The sequence below is a fragment of the Ovis canadensis genome, chromosome 14 (assembly GCF_042477335.2).
Source record: "Ovis canadensis isolate MfBH-ARS-UI-01 breed Bighorn chromosome 14, ARS-UI_OviCan_v2, whole genome shotgun sequence".
In the NCBI taxonomy this organism is placed as follows: Eukaryota; Metazoa; Chordata; class Mammalia; order Artiodactyla; family Bovidae; genus Ovis; species Ovis canadensis.
In genome coordinates this window covers 67,548,024-67,574,548 of record NC_091258.1, presented here as the reverse complement: position 1 = coordinate 67,574,548, position 26,525 = coordinate 67,548,024, and the positions used below count along the sequence as shown (strand labels likewise).

Sequence of the window (26,525 nt, the reverse complement as noted above, 5' to 3'; positions counted from 1 at the left end):
ACCAAGAAGCCCGCCTAGACGCCTTGAATTCGCCCCTCCCCCTCCTCTTAGGAACTTCCTCTAGCAAAAAAAAAATTTTTTTTTCTCCATTGAGGATCACTTTCCAGCAAAAATTCTTTCTTCCCTCCATGAGTCCCCCTGTTTGGAATATCTTTCCACTGATAAACCAACTCAGTCCTTCCGTTTTCTCTCGTCTAATATTTTTCTTCCCAACTCTTCCCCAGCCATCCCAACACAAACCCCTTTTCATCACCTGTCCCACCTCAGTTAGGCTTCTCCCAGCAAAGCTCTCCAGGTTCCTTTCCCAGGGGAGGAAAATAAGGAAAGAAAGAAAAAATAACTCCTTGAACATCAAAATCCGTTGTCTTACCTAGATCTCCCCAGTTTAGTATTGCTTTCTTCTTTTTTCCAAAAATTACCAGTTGCCCCCAGTTTCACACCTGTGCCCTTGCTTCATTGGGGACCCAGCTTCTGACAGCCCCTTCCTTTCCACAACCTGCTTTCAGGGCAGAAGAAGTTGAATAAGGGTCCTGAATTTACTATCCAGCGTTCCAGGAAGAAATAGCCAATGATCTGACTGTCACCGGAACCCCTTTCTCTGTGGGGCCTAAACTGGGCCCCCTGTTCCCTGGGGATTGATTCACTCACTCCTTCTTCTCCAGGTGAGTTTCGTTCCTTTGCACTTGTTGGAGAATGTCTCCGTTTTCAGATGGACTCCTTTTTCTCAGAAGGGTTTCTGATCGGTCCAAGGGTCTCTGTATCACTGGTGAAATCATTAAGGAAGTTGCTGCTTTAGGAGATCAGATAAGGAAAGGGATCACTTACTGTACATTTTGACTGATCTGGAGGATTGCAGACATTTATTAGATTGATGTAGGTTTCATTATTTACTGCAAAGGAATCTTTTTCTTCTTTAGCTCAGCAATGTAGATGCCTACCAGGGATGGGCAGGTAAAGGTCCAGAGTGTGGTGAAATAAAGATTGTGTTCCCCGTCTAGTGATGCCAGCCGGTGGAAATGGCCAAGTAGAAATGTCACAACAGTGTTGCCAGAAGTTTTTGTTTTTGAGAAGAAACCATAACGCTGTCTTTATGTGAAATCTTTTGATCGATAAATGTTGAGAACCAATTTAACAAGTTTTTAAATTCAGTGTGGGGCCCTTGCGAAACGTGTTTGCTGGCCACCAGTTTGGAATTTGGGGTTTAGGTTAGATACACAGATATATATCTGTTTGGGTCATGCATATATGCTGGACTTTTTCCCTTCAGAGCAGCAGTTCTCAAAATTTTTTGTCTTCAGAGCCCTTTAGACTTAAAAATTATTGAAGACCCCACCCAGGGTGTTTTTGTACATGTGCACTGTGGTTGGTTTATTGCTAAATTGTGTCCAGCGTTTTTTGACCCTATGGACTGCAGCACACCGGGCTTTTGTGTCCTACACTATCTCCCGGAGTTTGCTCAAATGCATGTCCATTGAGTCATTGATGCCATCCAACCATCTCATCTCTGCCACCCCTTTCTTTGCCTTCAATTTTTCCAGCATCACAGTCTTTTCCAATGAGTCGGCTCTTTGCGGCAGGTGGCTGAAGAATTTATATCTGCTGATATTTGCTGTATTAGGAGTTTAATAAATTTTTAAAATATGAATTCATTTAAAAATAGCAATAGTAAACCCAGTATATGTTAACCTAATTGGCACTTTTATTTCAAAAAACAACATTTAGTGAGAAAAGTGGCATTGTTTTCCATTTTTAGAGTCATCTGGTGTCTTATATCTGCTTCTGCATGCAGCCTCTTGAGATAAATCCTCTAAAGTTTCACTGAGTGTAAGAAAAGCAGATAACATGTAAATATTATTATGAAAATAGTTTTGACCTCACAGACTCCCTGAAAGACGCTTGAGGACCCCAGGGGTCCTCTCATTGTCCTCACTGTGAAAATGTTCTAGATTTTAATGATTATCTGCATTTTCTGCTAGGATCAGCTTGTGGAGTGAGAAACTTTGACATCTCTTTTCTTCATTTAGTTAATTCTGTGTGAGAATTCACTCTGGCAAGTGCAGTCATAGCCTTCTGATTCCTCAGTGTCTTTCTCTTTTCCAACAAGTGATCAGTGAAAATGAGTTAACTTTATAGTTAAAATTATATTGGTTACATGGCTAGAGGAAGATTTTTCCTTGATTGTTCACCTTAAGAATGTAAGTGCAAAATATAGGGCAGGAGTCCCAGCATTGAGTGTGGAATCACAGCACAGTGGAATGGTGAAGTGGGCTTTGAAGGGCTTTGGAGTCAGACATCCCGGGGTTGAATCCTAACTTTGATTTGGTACAAGTTACTTAACTTCTCCGCACTTTTATTTACCTCATCCATAAAATAGGGCTAATAATATAGTTTATGCCTCTAGGGTCACTGTGGGAATTAAGTGATATATACGTGATTGCAGTAGAGCCTGGAACATGATAAATCTTCAGTAAATGTGTGCTACTGTTATTATTATTATAACGCAGATGATTATGGGGGCCAGGCAGGAAGATAAGTGAGGACCACGGGAACTGGAGGCCATCACCCAGTCCAGAGATGGCCATTGCCCCTCGTGTGTGCACGCAGAGTCATTCAGTCGTGTCCAGCTCTTGCCACCCCATGGACTGTAGCCCGCCAGGCTCCTCTGTGCATGGGATTCTCCAGGCAAGAATAGTGGAGTGGGTTGCCATTTCCTAGTCCAGGGGATCTTCCTGACCCAGGGATCTAACCCATGTCTCTTGTGTCTCCTGCATGGGCAGGTGGATTCTTTACCACTCAGTCACCTGGGAAGCCTCTTGTCCCTCACTCTATCCTATTGTTAACTAGCAGGGAATATCAAATCTAACCATCTTTAAGAGAAGCCAGAAATTCACATATCTAGTTGAGATATTCCAGATGAAACATCAAAAAAAATGTTGCTAATCTAATTTTTAAAAACACTGTGTAGGTCGAATAGAATAGGCCTAGAGTTTACAGCAGTGTTTGGTGTGGAAAAATAAAAAAGAATTGGTATAGGTAGGGTAAAAGCTGGAAGTTTCTCCTGTCTTCCAGCTCCCAACAACCTGATGTTACCCAGACATGCTCACTCTCTCCCTGGTGACCCTGACGCAGAGAGAAAGAGGAAGTGCCGCTTGGGTGGGGCAGGGGGAGAGAGGGAAAGCCGACACACTAGCAGGTTAGGACTTTTCAAAGGAGGCAAGAGGTGGCACAATGGAATCCTGTCACTCATCAAGGAAAGGGATGCTGAGAGCTCCTTTGATCAGCGTTCTGTGCCCGGCAAGATGCTGTGAGAAGTATTGATACATGAGGCAGAGTTGGAAGTCATGCTGGAGAAACTGAGAGAGAATTAAACTCTAAGGTCTTTTGAGTTAAATGTTAACTGGATTGTCAGACAATTGCTTATCAGAGTTCTGATGAGGGAGAAGTAATCTCTGACTGACTTATGTTGGGAGTATTCTTCAAAGTGGAGGGGCCGTTTCAGTCTGATTTTGAAGGGTTTCATTTGGTAAAGCCGAGTGGAGAGAAAGTGGTCAAGGGAAACTGCACAAGTCAACCATTATAAACTCAAGTGTCTTGGGACACCTGACTGGTCCGCTGCCTGGTGGTCCAGTGGCTAAGACTCTGTGTTCCCAGTGCAGGGGGCCCAGGTTCAGCCCCTGGTCAGGGAACTAGATTCCACATGCCGTAACTAGGAGTTCAAAAGATCCTGCCTGCTGCAACTAATACTCAGCACAGCCAAACATAAATATTTTTTAAAATGCAGATGTCTTGCCAGGCCCTCTTTAGAGGAGCCTGGCAGGCAGGTAAATGAGTGGGGTGGGAGGCTGTGAGCGACCAGGGAGTGGAGGGGACTGGCAGACTGGTGAGTGTACTGTGTCTAAAGGCAGCTGTGAGGACTTCCCTGGTGGTGCAGTGGTTAAGACCACACTCCCCCTGCAGGGGGCGTGGGTTCGACCCCTGGTCGGGGAAACTAAAATCTCATATGCTGCACGGCACAGCGAAAAAAAATAGAAAATAAATAGATAAAGAAACGCAGCTCCAGCCAGTTGTTGCTTTGTAGACTCAGCGTTGACAGAGCATCAGGTTTTTTCCCCCAGGTTTTTAGGTAGAAGTTGGAAACATTCTCTTAATGCAGTGTCCCATGTGACAGCCACTAGCCACTTGCTGCTGCTGCTGCTAAGTCGCTTCAGTTGTGTCCGACTCTGTGTGACCCCCTAGACGGCAGCCCACCAGGTTCCCCCGTCCCTGGGATTCTCTAGGCAAGAACACTGGAGTGGGTTGCCATTTCCTTCTCCAATGCATGAAAGTGAAAAGTGAAAGGGAAGTCGCTCAGTCGTGTCCAACTCTTCGTGACCCCATGGACTGCAGCCCACCAGGCTCCTCTGTCCATGGGATTTTCCAGGCAAGAGTACTGGAGTGGGGTGCCATCGCCTTCTCCAGTCACTTGCAGCTAACTTAATTAAAATTAGGTAAATCTGTCAGTTGCACCAGCTACATTTCTAGCTGCTTGTGAGCTACATGTACCCAGGGCTTGTCACTGGACAGTGCAGATTTAGAACGTCGCTACCAGCGCAGACAGTTCTTTCAGACCATGATTATCTGCCCCAAAGAGAAACCTAGGTGACGCAGAGGTAAAGAACCCGCCTGTCAATGCAGGAGACGCAAGTGACACAGGTTCGATCCCTGGGTCAGGAAGATCCCCTGGAGAAGGCAATGGCACCCCACTCCAGTATTCTTGCCTGGAGAATCCCATGCACAGAGGAGCCTGGTCAGGCTACAGTCCACGGGGTCGCGGAGTCAGACAGGACTGAGCACCAGCACATTTCACGTTTCATTTCCACTCTGTCTGAAAGAACGCCGACAGATTTTTCAACCTGATAACTAATTGGAAAATAATGAAATTGACTGTGGACTAAATAAAACATCTTTGTAGACAAGTAGATATTCAGATTGTTCCCTGCCTCCCTGCCAAACAGAGCTGCTGTGGATTTTATTTACCTAGTTAGCTGTGGGTTTATGGCTGCTGTCTGCAGTCTGATAGTGGGTTACTTTCCCCAGAGGTGGTCGTATTTCACAGGAGACTCCCTTTGTCTTTTTACCCCCACCAGTCGTGGAATGATGGGTCTTTTTAAAAGGCAAAACTTAAAATTGCCTTGGATCCCCAGTGTTGTTTTAAATTGTTGTTGTTTTTTTTTTTTAACTAATGAGCAAAGCTTAAGTGATGATAAAGTGTACAAGTTCCTGACGCTTGCAGCTCTTAATGCCCCTGTAGAGCCAAAGTCAGCTTGCAAATTAAATACAAACAAAGCAACCAAACTAGGGTAACTCGTATTACAAATGTTAATTTAATGAGAGGGATGCTATTTTGCCAAAACTTAACTGCTTCCTTGAGACAAAGACTTTTGCAGACTACCACACTGGGCCCTTTGGGGTTTAGCACACCCTGTGGTGTCTCAGATCCCCTATCCCTTTTCTCAGTTTCAACAGCAGCAAAACCTCCACTTGTACCATGATGTCTATTGGCTTTAGTGGAGCCCACAAGCGTTATCATGAGCCAAATCCACCTCTGTCCTCTTCTCATTAGCCTGCAGCAATTAAAGTTGTCCCATTGGGCATTGCTGGTGTTGGTGCAATTATAAACCTACCCTGGGGCATTGAAACCAAATGGTAGTAGTACAGGTGATGAGGGGCTTCCGCAGTGGCACAGTGATAAAGAAGCCATCTGTCAGTGCAGGAGATGCAGGTTCCATCCCTGGGTTGGGAAGATCCCCTGGAGGAAGAAATGGCAACCCACTCCAGTATTCTTGCCTGGAAAATCCCATGGACAGAGGAGCCTGGCAGGCTTCAGTCCATGGGGTTGCAAAGAGTTGGACATGACTGAGCACACTCTTACACACACCCTAGGTGATAAAGTAGTAATCCAGTAATCCATGTATAAAGATACTCTTCTTTTAGGTTGTTCTCAAAACGAAAGCACAAAATATCAGAACTCTTGGAAAGAGTAGTTGGACATTTGGGAATGTCTCCAAGGGACAAGACACACTGCCCTACAGGGCCTAGGAGGGAGCTCTCTGCCTAGCAGGTGCTAAAACTTGTTGAATTGAATTATCTGTTGACAGAACAAGAGCAAGTTCAATATTGGTTGAGTGGGGGTTTGCTTCACTCTCTGGAAAAGGATATAGATATCAAAGCATGGCCTTTGGACTTCTGGCATGCCTGCCCAAGGTTGCAGCTAGACCAGTTTGTTGCATGGAGTGTACCAGTATGTTAGAAGGCAGGTGACTGGGCACTGGGGAAGTCAGATGCAGCCTGTCTCCCGCCCCGCCCACACCCAGCGCCTTTCGTGTTTTCTAGTATAATTGGTGCAGTGCCATCTAGAGTTTAGCTTACAGGAAATCAGTATTGTGTAGCAGGTAAGAACACAAGCTCTAAAGTCCAAACATCTGGGTTTAAGATCTGGTTCAACTCCCAGTTAGGTGTGTGACTTTTGACAAATGAGTTACTTGCTCAGAGTCCCTTTTCCCCTCTGTTAAATGGAGGTGGAAAAAAAAGGAGTCGGGGGAGTAATAATAGAACCAACCTCCGGGATGTTGTGGAGAGTGAATTCGTAAACGTAGAACACTTAGTGTGATGTCTAACAAGGAGAAAACACTTACGATTTGACTTTGTAAGATATTGCTTTCTGTTTCTTTGAAATACTGGTTTATGTTTTGTATTATTTGCTCATTTTTTATTAATGGGAGGTGAAAGCAATGGTTTTTTTTCCTCCTTGTTGTGCTGAGAATACTTTATAGCAGCCCTGCAGAAGCAACTTTGGAACTGGCAGAGAAATCCCCTTTGTCCTGGAATATAAACCTCTGTAATCCACATTCTCTTGTCTGCAATTTAGAATCCCCAAAAGCTCTGAGAACGCTGAGGTGGCTGCAGCCTCATTTGGTGGCCGTACCTGAGCTCACACGTTGCTCTTCGCTGTCTTTATTTCATTTACTCTGAGTGGTCAGGGAGTAGGGGTGGTAGTTTAGTCACTAAGTCAGATCTGACTCTTGCGACCCCCTGGACTGTAGCCCGCCAGGCTCCTCTGTCCCTGGGATTCTCCAGGCAAGAATACTGGAGTGCGTTGTCATTTCCTTCTCCAGGGGATCTTCCCGACCCAGGGATTGAACCCGGGTCTCCTGCATTGCAGGCAGTTTCTTTACCAACTGAGCTACAAGGGAAGCCCGATGGTCAAGGCATCGATGAGGAAAGAGTGACGTGGTCACCAGGTGCTCCCCGGGGCCCCCGGGGGTTGCTCACCCTGTGGCGTATGCATTGCTTTACCTTTCTAACCTCCCCCACCCCAGATTCTGAATTCTGAGACTCGCTTGGGCCCCTGAGTTCTGGTGCAGGATTTCTGACCTGCACTGAGCCTTAATTCGAGGGCCCTCAGTAGGCTACTTACACAGACACACAGGTGGACACGTAGTGTGACACTCAGACGCTGAGGGTGCAACCGTTCTGTTACATTGCATCATGAAAAGTTTAAAAACAGACACGGCCTAGGAAACTAGACCCAAACTCCAGCTTTTCTAGGATCCGGTCCATTTGTCATCAGTGAGTCATCAAGTGTTTATTAAATGTCTCACTATGGACAGAATTACTCTTGATAGCTCAGAAAAACCCAAATACCCACCCACAGATGAACGGATGGAGAAAATCCAGACAGTGGAATAGTGTTCATCCATAAATGGGAATAAAGTGATGATTCATGCCCCAGGGGGGATCAAATTAAAAAATGCTCTGCTTAGTGAAAGAAGCCAGGAAGAAAAGGCTGCATATTATTTGATGCCATTTATAGGCAATAGATGCCCTTCTCCATGCTTTGTTGGCATGTGTCCTAATTTTTTTGTTGAAAACTGGACATTTTGATCATTATAATGTATGTGGTGACTCTGGTAATCAGATCCCCCCATTCCAGGCTTTGCTGATGCCCACTGTGTGTTATAATTGTTTCATGGCTTTTCTGGGCTATTTTTATAAGGACTGTACTTTTGCTTGTGTGTGGTCAGTGAAGTCTCTCTTCTGTTAGTTGAGAGATTTGACAGAGATTCCCTTCAGTTGTCCAAAGGGAATACAACCAAACAAACCCCACCTCAGGCAGCTCGTAGCCTTTGCAGCTGGGCTCTGGGTGAGAGTTGAGACGGGCCTTTGACGTTCCGCAGGCAGTTCACAACTCTGCTCCCCACGTTAACTTCCTGCTTGCACAGAACCCGGGTCAGCCGGCAGTGACAGCTAGAGCCTTCTCAGGCCTTTGCTGAGCGCTGGCCCGCCCTGGGCATGCAGCCTTCGAGATTCCCTGGAACGTGGAATGTGTGAATGGTTTTGTTTTGTTTTCTTAAATCAGCAGAGGTGCCCGGTTTGCCCACTCCTTGTGTTGTGTGGCTCTGTAGGTTCTGACTGACATGTGATGTCGTGTATCTCCTGTTACAGTCCCCCGGAGAAGGAAATGGCACCCCACTCCAGTGTTCTTGCCTGGAGAATCCCATGGACGGAGGAGCCTGGTGGGCTACAGCCCACGGGTCCCAAAGAGTCAGACTTGACTGAGCAACTTCACTGTCATTTTCACTCTGAAAATCCCTCCCCTGCCTCATCTCTTCTTCCCTCTCTTCTGCCCCCGAACCCTGGCCACCACAGATCATTGTAACGTCTCTTTATAGTTTTGCCTTTTCCAGAATATCATGTTGTTGGAATCATAGAATGTACTGTCTTTTCAGACTGGCTTCCTTCACTTAGCGATACGCATTTAAGCTGCTTTCTTCCATGGCTTTTTGTAGCTTACTCGCTCCTGGCTTGTTATTGGTGGATGACATCCCATTATATGACTAACCACAGTGTATCCACTCCCCTGTTGAGAGACACCTTGGTTACTTCCTGTTTGGGGCAGTCATGAATAAAGATGCTCTAAGTTTTTGGCCCATTGGAATGGGTATCTAGGAGTGGGATGGCTGGATCGTATGGTGAGACCATGTTGTATGTTTAGCTTTCTAAGAAACTGCCGGTGCAGAAGGGCTTTCCTGTGGCTCAGCGGTAGAGTCCGCCTGCAGCACAGGAGCCGCAGGAGCCATGGGCTCGATCCCGGGCTCGGGAGGATCCCCTGGAGAAGAGCATGGCAACCCTCTCCGGTGTTCTTGCCTGGAGAATCCCATGGACAGAGGAGCCTGGTGGGCTACAGTCCATGGGGTCACAAAGAGTCAGACGTGACTGCGGTAACTTAGCACACACGCCAGTGCAGGAGTCTTTCGAAGCCCTTTTCCCCCAAAGCATCTTACTCTCCTTTCCTCCCGGTCTCAGTAGTGTCTGCGGTCAGTCTCGGTTGAATATCCTGTGCCCCCGGCTGCAGTGTCTGGTTCCTTGCCTTGAGCGTTGTTGACAGACGCCTTCTCCGTTTCCACTCTTCTCTGAGCGAGTTCTGAGTTAGAACCTTGCATTTCTAGAAGTTTCATTTCTTCCTTTTTAAAAGCACCCCTGCCCCTTGTGTCTTTTTCTTTTCTCTACTGGGTTTTGTTGTCTCTCATCCTGTTGTTAACTAGTTCTTGGAATGCCTCTCTAGACTTGTGCGTCGGGTTTTTTTCTTTTAATTTATTTATTTTTCCCGCGAGTGGCTTGACTCTTCCAGGGCCTCAGCTCTTCCCTGTGAACTCAAGGACCTGTTTCCCCTTCCATCTGTCTGTTACAGCCTCCAGGACAGTGCTCTCTAATAGAAATATAATATGAGCCAGATAATGTAATTCAAAGCAATCTCATAACCATGTTAGGAAATAAAAATAGGTAGGTGAAATTAGTTTTAATATCATATTTAAGCCAGTAGATCCAAAATGCTTTCATCTCAATGTGTAATCAATATGAAAATGAGTTATTTTTGGTACTGAGTCTTCCAAATCCAGTATGTAAATTACACTCACCACAGGTCTCAGTTTGCGGCCACATTTTCAAGTGCTTCATCACCACCTGTCACTCACTGGTGGACGTCATATTGGAGGATAGCTCCAGGCCCCATATAGGAGACTGACCCACTCGTGGACCTTGGACCCACTCGTGGCTTTGGGTTTCTTCATTGTTGCTGGCACCTGGGGTCTTACCTGTCTCTTGAGCCTGGCTCCCTACTAAAAATTGTCTTGTATCTCATGAGTTAATGGTTGGAGAAAGAGATCAGTTCAGTCCACCATGTCGCCAAAACCTTTTTAATTTATTCCTTACAACGGTCTCATGATGGAGATATGCTTATGCTGAATTTAGAGATGAGGCGGCTAGGGCTCATGGTGCTTGAGTGACTGCCCAAGGTCACATGGCTGCTGAGTGGCAGAGAACAGACTCCAGTACGCATCTGTGTGAATTCCAAGTCCACACTCTGTCCACCATGCACGTTGGCTCCTCGTAACTGTGATTCTTCCTCGTTCGTTCTCAGGAATTAGATACCATCAAGGCCTGCTGTCTCCTCCCTGACTCTGCACACAGCCCTGCTTGTCTGGAGAGTAGCTCTTGGCTGAGCCCTGGTGGTGGAGAGCCATGGACCAGTACAGCCTGGAGGACGAGGGTGCCCTTCCCTCCGAGAGGCACCTCTCTTCGTATCCTGAGAACCAGGCGCTCACCTGCAGCGACGCTGTCAACCGGGACCTGGGGCCTGGCACACGGGACCTGCTCTACGGTGGCCTGAGAGGTCTGGAGCTGGACCCCAGCTTCCCGGCACCCGATGCGTCCAGCGAGCCGCTGGAGGACAACCTGGACACCCTGTCCCTGTACTCAGGGAAGGACAGTGACTCCACGAAGCTGCTGGAGGAGTATGTAGATCCCGAGTCTCAGACTTCCTTACAAGGTGAGGTCGTGCCCCCGGGGCCCGGGCCTGGTGGGCTGTGGAGGTCCCTGGAGGTCTAGAGCCGGTGCCTTCTCCCTCCATCTAGACCTGGGGCTGGGCGCCCTCAAGGTGCCCAAAGAGGCGGAGGAAGGAGGCCGGGCCACGTCGGGGAGCGCGCGGAAAGGCAAGCGGCAGCACAGCTCCCCGCAGAACACGCTCCTGGACTGCAGCCTCTGCGGGAAGGTGTTCAGCAGCGCCAGCTCCCTGAGCAAGCACTACCTGACGCACAGCCAGGAGAGGAAGCACGTGTGCAAGATCTGCAGCAAGGCCTTCAAGCGGCAGGACCACCTGTGCGTGGGGGCCGGGCCGGGGCGTCTGCTGGGGGCTGGGGGCGCGCCTGGGCCTCAGCGCCCCTCCTGTCAGCCCACACCCCGCCCTGTCGAGGCCCCCAGGGGTGTGCAGCCTGTGCTCAGACGCAGACTGGTCTTGAGCTGCCAGGGTTCCTGGGGCCAGACCCACACGGCCCCAGCCCCCAAATCCACTCCAGAGAGGAGAGTGCTGCTGCGCTTGGCAGACAGGACCCTTGTGGTTTAAAGACACACCCCAGGGGCAGTTTTGTCCTGGAGGGAATTGGGCTAACTCTGTGCAGAAAGATTTGGAGCAGGTGCCTGAAGAGAACAGATCTGTGCTCTGTGAGGGATATGCATCGGGATAAGAGGCTGTGAGAGGCTATGAAATGCTTGGAATGTTCACTCTCCCCCTTTTTTAAAAAAAAATTCTTGATTTTAAAAAGCAAGCCCAGTGTAAGAGCAGAATTACCTTTGTTCTTCATACCTTTGAAATGATAAGGTTTTCTTGCTACTGAGGAAGGAAAGACAGACTTTGAAACAGAAAGACTTGTAAGTGAGAAGGATGATCCGTCACCTTTGGTAGCACGCCCAGGCTTACCAGGAGAGACAGTGGTAAAGAATCCACCTGCCAATGCAAGAGACATAGGTTCAGTCCCTGGGTCAGGAAGATCCCCTGGAGGAGGGAATGGCTACCCACTCCAGCATTCTTGCTGGGAAGAGCCTATGGACAGAGGAGCCTGGCGGGCTGCAGTCCATGGGGTCACAAATGGTCGGACGCGACTGAGTGGCTGAGGAGCACAGCCTGCACAGAGTATCAGTGAATCCCACTTTCATTCTGTCCTCACTGCCTAACCCCCTGCGCCCCGCCAGGGATGGGAAGCAATTTGCTCATGTCACAGGAAGGTAACAGTTAGGGCTAGGAAGTGGGCCTCTTGACCCCTTCTCTGCTGCTTCCGTCAGATGAAAGCTAAGGGTCCACCTTTGGGAGAATTTTTTTATTTATTGTGCCACATTTATTAGAACCATCCAGAGTAGGGCTGCTGGGAACCCAGAGGTTGATTTACCCATTTGCTGATTTCTATAATAAATTAATGTAGATACAAGTGTGACATAAGACATTTGTATTCATTCATATTTGCAGAAATTATAGGCAAATTTGGCTGTTTTCTAGAGAGTCTTTGCTGACTGGGCATCTGTAATTTTTTTCTTTCTGTTTTGCAATGGGGGTCACAGGTGGCTCTCTAGAGGCATCCTATGGGAAGGCAGAAATTCCTTTGTTCAAAGAAGGAGCACGCCCAAGTTAACACTTCCTCGCGTGCATTCTCCGAACTCTAGTTCTCAGGGATGCTAAAAGGGGCTCTTTGAAAAAAAGTGATTCTGTGGGCAAATAACTTGGAGAGACATGGAAAGTTAAACAGGTTCGCTTTATCTACTCTATGGCTTTTCACTTTGCTACTATGAACATCCAAGAAGTAAACAGTGATTTTTCAAAACTCACTTGCCAGCTGAGCCCAAGTCCTCAGGGAGCAACCCTGGAGACTGGTGTTGCTTTGGGGAACTCTGACTTGGCTCCCACGATTTTTTCTCTGATTAGGGGTTTGCTTAAGGGTGAGGGAAAGAGCCCCCGTTCCAGATGACTTTGAGTCAGGGGGAGTCTTTCCTCGTGGGGTCTGAGCCCATTTTCTGCCCTGCTGGCCCCTGGGGACGTGCTTGGGTTCCTGTGACGGGCAACCTGCACCAAGACCCCCCATGACCCTGTCCTCGTGTGCTTCCAGGACCGGACACATGCTCACCCACCAGAAGACCAAGCCCTTCGTGTGCATCGAGCAGGGCTGCAGCAAGAGCTACTGCGACTACCGCTCGCTGCGCCGGCACTACGAGGTCCAGCACGGCCTGTGCATCCTCAAGGAGGTGCCCCCGGAGGAGGAGGCCTGTGGGGACTCGCCCCACATGCACGAGGTGGCAGGCCAGCCCGCGCCATCCGGCCTGAGGTCCCCTGGTCCCCTCCTGCCCAACCGAGACCTTCTGCGCTGCCTCGTGAACAGCATCGTCCACCACAAGATCCCTTCCCCGGGGCCGGCTGGGCCTGCGGACAGCGGCGAGGGGAGGAACGTGGCCTGCTCCTGCCCGTCCTCGTCCGGGTCCTCCTGCTGCGGCCCAGCTGGTGCCCTAGGGACCCTGGGCCCTGATGTTCTCGAGGAGCCGAGGCCCCCACGGAAGGAGCCCGCCGCTGACGTGTTCACGGCCATCCACTCAAGGGCGGCGGAGAGCAGCAGCCCCGACCCGGCTGAGCTCGAGCCACTCCAGCTCTCGTCCTCCCTGGAGGGCTGGCCCGAGGGCGCCCCTCTGCCCTCCTGCCTGCCTCTGTTCTGTGGCCAGACAGTCCCCACCACTGGTTCCCAGCCATCAGGCCACAGTTTTCAGTGGCTCCAGAACCTGTCAGGCTGCCCCAAGAGCAAAGGGAACAGTATGTTTGTCGTCCATAAGCCGCCATCCCGGGAGGGCTCTGAGCCTGGCCCTGGGCTCAGCAGCGCCTCCCCAGTCGGGGAGCCCTCGGCTGGCCTGGGGCCTGGCCCAGAGGACGTGCCGCCCTTCCCTCCCGTGCTCCTGAAGGCTCCTGGGGAGGCCTCAGGGGACCCCAGATTTGCCAGTGCCAGCGGGGATGATGACTGCTGGGCTCCCAAGAAGGGCAAGTTTGACTGCGACTCCTTCCGGTGGCCCGGGGACCCGGGCTCGCAGGACCCTGGCTCGAAGCCCAGCAGCCTCTCGTCGGACACCACGCCGCTTTTCCGGCAGCTCTTTCTGAAGTCACAGGAGTCCCTGGTGAGCCACGAGCAGATGCAGGTGTTCCAGATGATCACCAAGTCCCAGCGGATCTTCTCCCATGCCCAGGTGGCCTCCGCTTCCTCCCAGCTCCCCACTCCCGATGGCAAGCAGGGCCCCCTGAAGCCGCTGCAGGGGCCGTGGCCACAGCAGCCCCCGTCTCTGACGCCCGCTGTTGACTCTCTCCACGCTGGCCCCGTGAACCCTGAGCCAGAGGGCTCCCCAGCCCGCTGGAGAAAATCCACATCCACTTTCCCTAGGGAGGCCTCACCTGGCAGCATAAGCCGGGATGCAAAGGGCGGGCCAAAAGTGGCTGCCGCTCCACCAGCCCTCACAGCATCGTCCCTGGACCCTCCCGGGAACCCAGACATCTCATCTCTGGCCAAGCAGTTGAGATCCTCAAAAGGGACCTTGGACCTGGATGATATCTTCTCTCCCGGGGGCCTGCGTCAGACCCAGTTAGGAGGGGACGAGCCATCCGGAACCCACCTCCCAGGGAAGCAGGCCCAGGCCGAGAATGGCATGGCCTCCGGGGCCACGAAAGCCGAAAAGGGCCCGGCCTGCTCCCGGGGTGGAGGCTACAGGCTCTTCTCCGGCAACTCCAGAGCGCAGCGCTTTTCAGGCTTCCGGAAGGAGAAGGTGAAAATGGATATGTGCTGTGCGGCTTCCCCGAGCCAGGTGGCCATGGCCTCCTTCTCGTCGGCCGGGCCTCCAGCAGACCCCGCCAGGGACTCCAAGTCCAAACTGACGACATTCAACAGGATCCAGGTACCAGGGCCACCTCACGGACCTAACCATACCGGAGGCAGAGTCTGGTCCTTCCCCATTTCTGGATTTCTGGCTTGTCCAGGCACCTTGTTTAACCTCAGCGATTCCTCAGATGCAGTTGTGCAGAGAGGGGGAGGGAGGGTTCCGAGAAGAGGTGGCCCCTCCCGTCATCCCCCACCCGACCCCACCTGACACGCGTGAAGCAGGGCTTTCGAGCTGGGAGAGACGCTCGGTGCTTCGTTGCTTCACTGTCCGTTTTCTGTTTGCTTTCTCCCTCCCTCTCGCTTCCTTTTGGATTTGCCTCCTTCGCGTCTTCAGAGGATGTAAAGGTAGAGCTCTTCAGCCCTTGATGTTGCTGTGTGGAATGCCCTGTCTGGTCGTGGGTCACGGGTCACGGGTCTGACTTGGCCCCCCGCTGCTGGCGGTGTGCCGGTCCGCCCTCGTGGAGCGCTCAGGTCCTCCCGCGTGGCGCCCACGAGGTCCCAGAGGAGAGGGCTCGGCCTCACCTCCTGGCGGCGTTCTGAGGTCCAGCATCCTTCCTGTCAGGCCACAGCTATCTCATCCTCTTCTTTTTTTATTATTCTTGACAGCTTTAATATTTACATGCTGTCTCACCATTTTGTTTATTTTTTGAGATTAAGTTTTCAGTTGTATATTTGGTTATTTTATTTTGGCCACGAGGCATGTGGGATGTTAGCTCCCGACCAGGGGTTGCATCCATGCCCCCTGCATTGGAAGTATGCAGTGTTAACCTCTGGACCACTAGCAAGTCCCTGACTCACCATTTAAAAATGTGCCATCTATTGGCTTTTGAGCATGTTTACAAGGCTGTGCACCCTGTATTTCACTGCTCTTTGCCTAAATACTTTGCTCACCCCCGAAAGACACCCCATACCCTTAGCTGTCTGCTGCAGTCTCTCCGTCCCTCCCAGCCCCTGGCGACCAGGAGTCCACCTTCTGTTGCCATGGATTTGCCTGTCTTGGACACTTCCTGTGGTTGGAATCATACACTGTGTGGCCTTTTGTGTCGTTTGCTTCTTCCACTTAGTACGATGTTTTCAGAGTCCATCCGTATTGTAGCGTGGATCAGAGCTTTTCCTTTGTATTGCTCGTCCGTTGTACGCATACACCATGTGGTGTTTGTCCGTTTATCAGCTGATGGGCATCTGGGTTGTGTTCACTTCTTGGCCATTGTGATAGTGCTGCCGTTAACATTTGTTATTGTTTAGACATGTTTTCATTTCTCTTGGGAGGTAACACCAGAATTGCTGGATTATAGGGTAATCCTCTCTGTTTCAGAAACTGCCAGACTTTTCCAAAAGCCGTCTTACCTTCCCACTCAGAGTCTGAGGCCCCCAGCTTCTCACCAACACTTGTTATTGTCCAGCTGTTTCCTTCTAATGCAGCCAACGTAGTGGGTGGGAAGCGATAACCTGATGATGGTGTGATTTGCATTTCCCTGATGGCTAACAGTCTTGAGCACCTTTTTATGTGCTTATTGGCTATTGATACATCCTCTTTGGTTAAGTGTCTACTTTGCCCATTTTTAAGTTGGTTTGTGTTATGACTCTTGAGCTGTGAGAATTCCTTATGTATTACAGATACAAGACCCTTACCAGATACATGATTTGCAACTCTTTTTCTCCCGTTCTGTCTTTTCACTTAAAAAAATTTTTTTAGTTTATATTATGGTTGATATACAACACAGTGTTGGTTTCAAGTGTAGAGCAAAGTGATTCAGTCACACATGTACATATATCCATTACTTTTCAGATTCTTTCCCGTGTAGGTTATTGCAGGATGCTGAGTAGAGTTCTCTGTGCTGTACAGCAGGTCCTTGTTGGTTACCTGTCTTGTATATAGTCGTGTGTTTCTGTTATTCCCAAACGCCCTCTCCCCACCTTTCCCCTTTGGTAACCATAAGTTTGTTCTTGAAGCCTGTGACTTTTCACTTCTTGATGCTATCCTGTGAAGCACAGAAGGTTTAAGTGTTTTTTTTTAAAGAAGGTTTACATTTTGCTGATTTGTTCTGTCTTTGGTTTTGAGTCACCAAGAGACTGCGGCCTGCTTCAGTGTCGCTAAGAACCACACCTGTGTTTCCACCAAGCGCCTCACAGCTTTCACTCCTGCACCTCATTTCTGAGCTGCTGGCTCAGGCGCGCTTTCATCTCCAGGGTGGAAATATCTACCGGCTCCCCCACCGGGTGAAGGAGGAGAACGTGGCCGCTGGCTGGTAAGTGCTGGAGCCCCTCCCTGCCCGGCCTGGGGAGCTCAGCACCCCCGGGAGTCCCCTGCTGGCTTTGACCTACCGCCCAGGGGGTGAGCTGTGGGTGCTGCCCTCCTGAAGGGGCGAGCACCAGGCCGTGGGGGATCGGGGCATCATTTCCATTCCTTCAGTTCGCCTGGAGCTGTCAGGGTATCCGGGCTTGGGGATGGAGCCCCGTTCTCCCTCTCCTGCCTCCTGACACATCTCCCCACAGTCACCAGCACAACAGGGGCCCCACAGACTGGGCAGAGCCAAGGAGCACGTACGTTTGCAAGAACTGCAGCCAGATGTTCTATACAGAGAAGGGGCTGAACAGCCACATGTGTTTTCACAGCGACCAGTGGCCGTCACCTCGAGGGAAGCAGGATCCACAGGTGAAGGGGCGTGAGGCTGCCTTCAGCTCGCCGGAGTTGGGCGGAGGTGGGGGCCTGGCTGGGGGCTGGGAGCCAGGGCGGTGCTCCTTTGGAGGGGCCCTTGCTCCCACCCTGCTCTTTCCCTTAAAGGGCTGTCTCTTTTCTGTGTGCAGGTGTTTGGCATGGAGTTTTGCAAGCCCTCAAGACAGGTGCTGAGGCCAGAAGGGGATGGGCAGAGTCCCCTGGGAGCCAGAAAGTGCCTGGACAACCCAACCACAGCCTCTTTGGGGGTCCCTGTGTCGGTGCCTGTGGCCCCATCAAACCGTCCCCCAGGGAGCAAGGTGGGTGCTGATCAGTCCACCTCCATCCCGCCACTTTCCACCTGCCAGTGGGAGCTGTGGGAAAAGCCCCAAACTCCTGACTCTGGAAGAGCTTAGTTTCAAATCCATTCATTCACTCACCCTCCGCTGGACTGTCTCTGTGTCTGACCCTGCGCTGGGGACACTGCAGCAACCACAGCAGCCTGTCTCCTGGGGCTCCCGGCCCAGTGGAGTGGAGAGCCCCCATCCCCAGACAGTGACACCCAGAGTGGGCTGGGCTGGGCTGGGCTGGGCTGGGAGGGCAGCCGAGGGAGCTGTGGGAGCTCCAAGAGGGCACCAGAGACCAGCTTGAGCAGGCCAGGGAGGACTTCCTGGAGGAGGGGTTGTTAGAGCTGAGATCTGGAAGACGAGAAGGAGTAAGATAGGGGTGGAGGGGCAGATTACATGGAGGTGAGAGAGCATACTGAGTTGCGCGATCAGTGAGTTTCCAAAATGGTCTGAGGGAGGGCCTTTCCTTGGGGGTGTGGATGCATGAGAAGGCTCCAGCTTCGCACACTGCCCAGCTCAGGGTCTGGGGTCTGGCGCAGGTGTGGTGGCCCTGCCCAGCCTCCTCTGCTGAGGGCTGGGGGCATGGTCAGGCCGGGCATGCGTCTCTGTGGTCACTACCTGTCCCGCTCTCCTGGCGCTCTTGAGGACTGAGCTTGGGGCAGGTGGCCTCAGGTGACCCCTCGGGGTTCTGAAGCCTCTTCTTGTCCAGGGACAGGAGAAGGGCGGGGACGAGAGAAACAGCAAGGAGAACAGCCAGCACCGAAAGCGGAAGAAGCGCCCCCAGCCCAAGGCGCTGTTTGTCCATCCTCCGCCCCCCACGTTCGGGCAGCCAGGCCCGGGGGGGTGTCACCAGAGCCGCCTGCGCTCCCCCGTGTTCCTGGTGGACCGCCTCCTGAAGGGGCTGTTCCAGTGCTCACCCTACACGCCGCCGCCCATGCTCAGCCCCATCCGGGAGGACTCGGGGCTCTATTTCAACACGCTCTGTTCCACATCCGCTCAGGCCAGCCCGGACAGGCTCATCAGCACCGCGCTCAGTGAGTGAGGCTGATCCCCACCCCCTCCAGCGGTCGCGGCAGGCCAGACCCACCCCTCCGGTAGCATGCGGTCCAGGCCTATGGCCGCATCGGTCTGGTGGTCCCGTTGCTGTTCAGAACTATCCCAGGACCATCTGGGTCCAGCAGCCTTCTAGGTGCTTATAATTTTGTAGGCAGAAAGAAAACAGAGGCCATTTAACCTAGCCACCCTTCTTCTGCCTGGTCTTTTGAGTAATTTTTAAACAGCTTTGCTGCTGCTGCTAAGTCACCAGTCGTGTCCAACTCTGTGTGACCCCATAGATGCAAGCCCACCAGGCTCCCCAGTCCCTGGGATTCTCCAGGCAAGAACACTGGAGTGGGTTGCCATTTCCTTCTCCAAGGCATGGAAGTGAAAAGTGAAAGGGAAGCTGCTCAGTCATGTCCGCCTCTTTACTGAGATGTAATTCCCAGATCACAGGAGCCACCCGTTTAAAGTGCACAGTGTTTGTGAGAATACGCGTCGGGTTGTGCACCCATCACACAGTCTGATCCTAAGCACGTTCATCTCCCCAGGAGATGGGCTATATCCATGAGCAGTTACACACAGGCCCCACCGCCCCCCAGCTCCTCAGCCCTGGGCACGGCTCACCTACCGGGCTACTTTCTCTCTCTGTGGGTCTGCCTTCTCTAGACGTTTCGTAGAATTGGTGTCGTGTGACGCGTGACCGTCTGTGTCTGGTTTATTCACTTGGAGTAATGTCTGCAGGGTTCACCCCTGTTGTAGTATGCATCAGGGCTCCATTCTTTTTGTGGATGAATGATACTCCATTGTTTGGACAGGTGACCTTTTATTTATCCACTCGTCAGTTGATGAGCATTTGGGCTGTTTTTGTCCCTTGGCTTTTGCAAAGAGCGCTGGTTAAGAACCCTTAGGCATCAGTTTTTGTTGTACCTAAGTTCTGATTTCTCTTGGGTGTATGCCTCAGAGTGGAGTTGCTGGTCCATAGGGTAACTGTTTAAGGAACCGCCAGACTGTTTCCCAAACTCATTTGACACTTCCACGAGCTCTATATGAGAGTTTCTTGTGCTGTTGCGTACCGCAGAATTTCCTTCGTGAAGGCTGAACAGTGGCCCATTGCAGGCACACACCCGCTTCCTGCATGCGTGTAGGTGCCCGTCGGGCACTGTGGTTGTCTGTGGCTACTGTGCATAGGGCTGGAGTGGACATGGGAGTTCAGGTGTCTTTTTGAGATCTTGACTGCAATTCTTTGGGATGAATACCCAGAAGTGGGATTGCTGGGCCACATGGTAGTTCTGCTTTTTGAGATAATTCCATACTGTGTAGTTTTTTTTTTTCTAATTTTTTATTTTATATTGGAGTATTGTTTTTTTTAATTGGAGTATATATTCAGTTCAGTTCAATTCAGTCGCTCAGTCATGTCCGACTCTTTGCCACCCCATGAATTGCAGCACGCCAGCCTTCCCTGTCCATCACCAACTCCTGGAGTTCACTCAGACTCACGTCCATCGAGGCAGTGATGCCATCCAGCCATCTCATCCTCTGTCGTCCCCTTCTTCTCCTGCCCCCAATCCCTCCCAGCATCAGAGTCTTTTCCAATGAGTCAACTCTTCGCATGAGGTGGCCAAAGTATTAGAGTTTCAGCTTCAGCATCATTCCTTCCAAAGAAATCCCAGGGCTGATCTCCTTTAGAATGGACTGGTTGGATCTCCTTGCAGTCCAAGGGACTCTCAAGAGTCTTCTCCAACACCACAGTTCAAAAGCATCAATTCTTTGGCACTCAGTGTTCTTTATAGCCCAACTCTCACATCCACACATGACTACTGGAAAAACCATAGCCTTGACTAGACGGACCTTTGTTGGCAAAATAATGTCTCTGCTTTTGAATATGCCATCTAGGTTGGTCATAACTTTCCTTCCAAGGAGTAAGTGTCTTTTAATTTCATGGCTGCAATCACCATCTGCAGTGATTTTGGTGCCTAAAAAAATAAAGTCTGACACTGTTTCCACTGTTTCCCCATCTATTTCCCATGAAGTGATGGGACCGGATGCCATGATCTTCGTTTTCTGAATGTTGAGCTTTAAGCCAACTTTTTCACTCTCCTCTTTCACTTTCATCAAGAGGCTTTTGAGCTCCTCTTCACTTTCTGCCATCAGGGTGGTGTCATCTTCATATCTGAGGTGATTGATATATTGGAGCATAATTATTTACCATGTTGTTTTAGTTTCAGGTGTTCAGCAAAAGTGGTTTGGTTATCCACTTATCTATTCTTTTTCAGATTCTTCTCCCATAGAGAAGCTCATTGAGTATGGTTCTCTGTGCTGTCCAGTTGGTCCTTGGCTTTCTCTGGTTCTGTTCTGTTTGTTGGGCTGCCCTGGGCCTTCCTTGCCGCGTGCGGGCTTTCTCTAGAGGCGCGCGGGGTCTGCTCTGTCGTGGTGGTGTGCAGGCTTCTCACTGCGGTGGCTTCTCTCATTGCGGAGCGCGGCCCTGGGGCGCATGCACTTCAGAAGTTGCAACACGCTGGCTCAGTAGCTGTGGCACACGTGGCACGTGGGATCTTCCCAGATCAGGGGTTGAACCCGTGTCTGCTGCATTGCAAGGTGGATTCTTAACCACTGGGCCACCAGGGAAGTCCAGTAGGTCCTTGTTGATTGTCTATTTTTTATACAGTAGTGCGTCTATACCATGAAATCTTAAAGAACCTGCTTTTAGCTGCTCCAGAAAGGCAGTCAGAAAGGGCCTCACGGGTCAGTTGTAGCCAGCCTTTTTGAGGCTCTTCTTTACGTGTTTTCCAGATCCCCTGGATGGCTCTTTCGGCATCTGTGTGGTAAAGGACGACACCAGGATCAGCATTGAACCGTGAGTTGGGACAGACTTAGAACCTGAGGGTCCTTCCAAAATGGGGACGCTCTTACCCTCTGCGCATTCCTGTGTGGCTCTGTCAGCACCTTCATCCCGGGGAAACCAGGACTAGGAGAGAAGTGCTGGGCTTCTCCGGCTGTCCCCGCAGCATTCTGTCTGTCCAGACATACCATAGTCGGCTCCCTGAGGACAGAAGGCCCAGAGCACGGGGTTCTGGGTAGAACTGCCAGTGGCACAGTGAGACGCGTGTGCAGGGCCGTGGACTGCGGCTAGATGAAGGGGGCCTTGGGTGTAGGAGCAGGCCAGGTATCAGCACACACCTCCCCTGTCCTAGACCCCAGACGGCTGAGGCTGGAAACCTGGCGATGAAATCGGAGGAAGGAATTGAGCCTCCCTCAGGAGGCTTCTGGAACGCCTGTGTGTGTCTGTCGGGGTAATGGACACTGTGTGTCTGAAAGACGGCAGAGGGCATCCACAGAGCAGGGCCGTGGCCCGAGAGCAGGGCTCACGGAGCGTCTCTGCCTGACTTCCCACCTTGGTCACGCACTGTACGTACGTCTTGTGTGTAAGTTTTGTACACCTGTGGGCGTGTCCTCGTTTCAGACACATCAACATAGGAAGCCGGTTTCAGGCTGAAATTCCAGAGCTCCAGGACAGCTCTTTGGCTGGGATTGATGAGCATGTTGCTTCTCTGGTCTGGAAGCCATGGGGAGATGTGATGAGCAACCCGGAAACGCAGGACAGAGGTGGCCGAGACCTTGGGGCCAGGGTCCCGAGGGCCCTCCTCTATCTCCAAAGATTTCTCCTCCCAGTTCACACCCTGACCAAGAAGCAGTGTGCGGGGGTGGGGGGATGGAGGGTGGACAGAGGCGGCCTTCAGCACAGTACTGCTCCCGCCTGCGGTCCCTGGCCCACGTCCCCTCTCTCCTGGTAGCCGGCAGGCTGCACAGAGCAGGTGCCAGGAGCAGAGTTGAGCCCTTCCTCCAGGTCCCTCCCTTCCCTCAGCCTGCCTTTACTAGAGGGAGGGGATGTCAAGGAGCCTCTCCCACCCTAATGGTGCCCTCAGGGAGGCCTCTTCCCTGGCTCGCCCTGACCCTCTATGTCTCCGCCCCCTCCCCTCCTGGAAACAGTAACAGAGCTTTGCAACGTGGCCTGCTCCAGCGTTATGCCCGGCGGGGGCACTAACCTGGAGCTGGCGCTGCACTGCCTGCACGAAGCCCAGGGCGATGTCCAGGTGAGGCGCAGGCGCGGGGCGGTGCGCAGGTGGGCTGGCTCGGCGTGGCCCTGGGATGGGCGTGGCTTTAGGGCAGGCTGCCCGGGGTTTCCAAATGAATGAAGGGATGAAGGCGGGCCTCCACCTCCCGTGCCCCCTGTTCCAGGTTGCCCTGGAGACCCTCTTACTCAGAGGACCCCAGAAGCCACGAACTCACCCTCTCGCCAGCTACCGCTACACAGGTGAGTGGAGCACGACTGCTGGCGTGGTGGGGCCTGGCTGAGCCCCCGAGGGCCAGTCAGTGTCCACGGCAGAGCGGCGTTGTCTCAGGGTCTCACCTGCCTTCCCAGGAGGGCCTGTCCTCTCTCCGGGGGACTCCATGGGCGCCGTTCTCTAGCTGGTTCCTACCTGCTGTCCACTCATTTCCTCCTGGGCTCTGCCTGGCCGGGAAGGGGGTGCCAGGGAGGGCTGGGGGCAGGCACTTCAGCCCCGGAGTCCGTCTGCCCTTGGGCGAGTCACTTAACCAGTGGATGCCTCAGTTGTGGCATCTGTCAAGTGGGGATGGTAGTAGCCCCTACCTGCTAAGGTTTCATGAGGATTGTAGGAGACCAAGCAAGAAAGGGGCTTAGCAGAGACCCTGGCATCTGATAGGTACCGGGTCACGGCAGCCTGAAGGAGGAGGGGCCGTGACTGTGGTCCCAGGGGAAGAAATGCGCCCCGGCTGTTTCTTACTAGGTTCAGACATCTGGACCCCCATGGAGAAGAGGCTCTTTAAGAAGGCATTCTGTGCCCACAAGAAGGACTTTAACTTGATACACAAGACGGTAAGTGCACGCGGCAGGCTGGCATAGAGGAGGTTCCCTCACCGAGCCGAGGGGCTAGAGCCGCAGGGCCTGTCGGGAGTGACTCTCCGCTCCTGCTGTGAACGACTGACAACTTTAAAAAGCCATCGCTGAGAACAGCCCCAAACAGTACAGAGAAGAAGCCTGTGTTCAAAACAGAGCCCTCCAGGCCCCAGCCCACTGTCCACTGACTGTAACCTGACAGGCATTTACTGTCCGTACAGTTTACATACATATGTACACTTTCTCAAAAAATGATGAGAGTGTATATGTGATATCCTGCTGATTATCTTGCTTTTTTAAAAAACTGGTCCACAAAACTGCACATAATCGAAGTGTAAGATTCGATGTTTTGACGTACCTATCCCCGGTGGCTCAGCAGGTAAAGAACCTGTCTGCCAGTGCAGGAGACACAGGAAATGCAGGTTCGATTCCTGGGTCGGGAAAATCCCGTGGAGAAGGGAATGGCAGCCACTCCAGTATACTCACCTGAAAAATCCCATGGACAGAGAAGCCTGGCGGGCTACAGTCCATGGGGTCAAAAGCTCCCTCCTGCGCCTTTGTAACCTCTCCTTCCTGTCATCAACTCCTGTCTGCTTCCTGCCACTGTGAGTTAGTTTGCATTTTCTAGAGCTTTATAGAAATGGAGTAATCACGCAGCATGTGCTCTGCTTTGGCTCCTTCCAGTCTGCATGACAGTTTTGCGCTTCATCCACGCTGTCGTGTGTGCCAGTAATTCATCAGTTTGCTGAGGAGTATTCCATTGCGTGTCCCCTTCTCTTTTTCAAAACCTTCATTCCGGGCTGCACGGGGTCTTCCTTGTGTGGGGGCTTTCTCCAGGTGCAGTCTGTGGGCTTCTCAGAGGGGTTTCTCTCGTTGTAGAGCTAGGGCTCTAGGGTGCGAGGGCTTAGCTGCTCCCCAGCATGTGAAATCTTCCCAGACCAGGGATCAAACCTGTATCCCCTGCATTGGCAGGCAGATTCTTAACTACTGGATCACTAAGGAGGTCCCATCGTGTGTCCTCTTGTGGGCCTCTTCCCTCAGTACTTACTGTAGGGCCCCCCAGCTGTCGCAGAGGCCATGAGGTACCCACTGCATGAGGGTGCTCTGCTTTAATTAGTCCTGATACATAGACACACGGCTCCACATGGTGTCACAGCGAATGCATACCTCCGTGTGCATATCCCTGGAGGGAAGGGTTCCTGGGCCAGCCGTGTTGCTCAGAGTGTGCAGAGCTTAGCTGGTGGGGGCTCTGGTGGTTTCCTCTCTGAGCCCCTCACCCCTTGGAAGGAGTCTGTGATTCTCTGCCCCTTTAGCAAAGGGGCCCGCCAGGCCATAGCAGGAGAGAGTTCAGGAGGGCTTTCAAAAAGTGGCAGCTGGCCCCCTGAGGGGGAGGGGCTCTAGGGCATCGAGGCCCCACTCACTACTGCTCCTGAGGCGCTGTCCACAGTCACCTTCTGTCTTCCCCGATCAGATCCAGACAAAGACCGTAGCCCAGTGTGTCGAGTATTACTACATCTGGAAAAAAATGATCAAGTTTGACTGTGGCCGAGCCCCAGGGCCAGAAAAGAGAGTCAGGAGGGAGCCAGATGAAGTAGACAGGGTGGAAGCCAAGGTAGGGGGTCTCGGGGAAGGGGGTCTGGAGTTCAGCCCGATCCGGAGGCCTGGTGCCTATCCATGCTGGGCAGGGGTGGGGGTACTCCCAGCAGGAGGGGCTTTCCATGGGCGATGTTCCCATGGGCTCTGGGTCCGTGCTGGTCCCTTAGCAGGGTGAAGGGGTGGCTCAGCACCCTTTTGTCATCTCTGCCCACCCCTGCAGGTCACTTGCAGTCCTCGGGAGAGACCCAGCCACCGTCCAACCCCCGAACTAAAGATAAAGACCAAGAGTTACAGGAGGGAGTCCATCCTCAACTCCAGCCCGAGCTCTGGCACCAAGCGGAGCCCCGAGGCACCCGGGAGCGTGGAGGGCCAGGGCGCCTTTCCCTGCCGGGAGTGTGAGAGGTACTGGGCTCCCTGGAGGCGCCTGCACCGCCTGCCCTCAGCCCCTCTCCATCCTCTCAGGGTCCCCCCGCCCGCCTCCCCCTGCTCTGATCCCCATGTTCTCTGGTGCCTCTGCAGGGTGTTCGATAAGATCAAGAGTCGAAATGCCCACATGAAGCGGCACCGGCTGCAGGACCACGTGGAGCCCATCGTCAGGGTCAAGTGGCCGGTGAAGCCCTTCCAGCTGAAGGAGGAAGAGGAGGAGGAGGAGGAGCTGGGGGCTGACATCGGGCCCCTGCAGTGGTGATTCAGGGCGGGGTGGCAGCGGGGGCAAAGCAGCAAGTCTCCCCAAGGTGCCCCTCTGCCTCCCCAACCCGTCCCTGTTGCCAGGAGCCAGCCCAGCTTGCAGACATGGCGGGCACTGGGTCACGAGCTGGGGACACACGGTCATCTGAACACCGTGAAGGCCCTGCCGCTGTATCGGAGGCTCCATTCTCTTAGGTTCATAGTCTCTCCCCTTCTGTCAGTTCGCCTCTTCCTGGAGCAGTGAGGCTTGGGGAGGGAACAGGTTAGGTCTGGGTAACTCTTCAGTCTTAGCCTCCATTTCAGGCTTTGGTTACGTTTATTCAGCAGGCCAAGAGGTAGAGAATCAGTGGGAATTACCATCAGATCTCCACCGCACCAAGGCCCCTCGCGGAGGGTCTCTCTGCATTCTAGATTCTGCCCCTAGTCTTGACGTGACTTGTACATTGTTAGGTTTGGTTTTTCTTTTTTTGTACGTGTCGACTTGTAAGTCTTATTAAATTGGGTTCTTAAGCAGC

General features: G+C 52.1%; 1 protein-coding gene across 1 annotated transcript; it reads left to right on the top strand.

Moving 5' to 3' along the window:
• The first annotated feature begins 596 nt into the window (after nucleotides 1-596).
• Nucleotides 597-26,525, top strand: ZNF541 (zinc finger protein 541). The gene is made up of 16 exons (XM_069551089.1): nucleotides 597-662; nucleotides 10,460-10,867; nucleotides 10,953-11,196; nucleotides 12,972-14,787; nucleotides 16,962-17,020; nucleotides 17,268-17,427; nucleotides 17,580-17,753; nucleotides 18,484-18,808; nucleotides 21,603-21,666; nucleotides 22,273-22,415; nucleotides 22,800-22,903; nucleotides 23,049-23,124; nucleotides 23,618-23,706; nucleotides 25,199-25,339; nucleotides 25,544-25,725; nucleotides 25,843-26,525. The coding sequence occupies exons 2-16, from the start codon at nucleotides 10,561-10,563 to the stop codon at nucleotides 26,009-26,011; spliced, it is 4,053 nt and encodes a 1,350-aa protein (XP_069407190.1). The 5' UTR covers nucleotides 597-662; nucleotides 10,460-10,560; the 3' UTR covers nucleotides 26,012-26,525.

Coding starts and splice junctions, on each gene's coding strand:
- ZNF541 (XM_069551089.1), top strand. CDS start 10,561: ATGGACCAGTACAGCCTGGAGGACGAGGGTGCCCTTCCCTCCGAGAGG. Junction 17,021..17,267: donor GAGAACGTGGCCGCTGGCTG/GTAAGTGCTGGA, acceptor ATCTCCCCACAG/TCACCAGCACAACAGGGGCC. Junction 17,428..17,579: donor GAGGGAAGCAGGATCCACAG/GTGAAGGGGCGT, acceptor TTCTGTGTGCAG/GTGTTTGGCATGGAGTTTTG.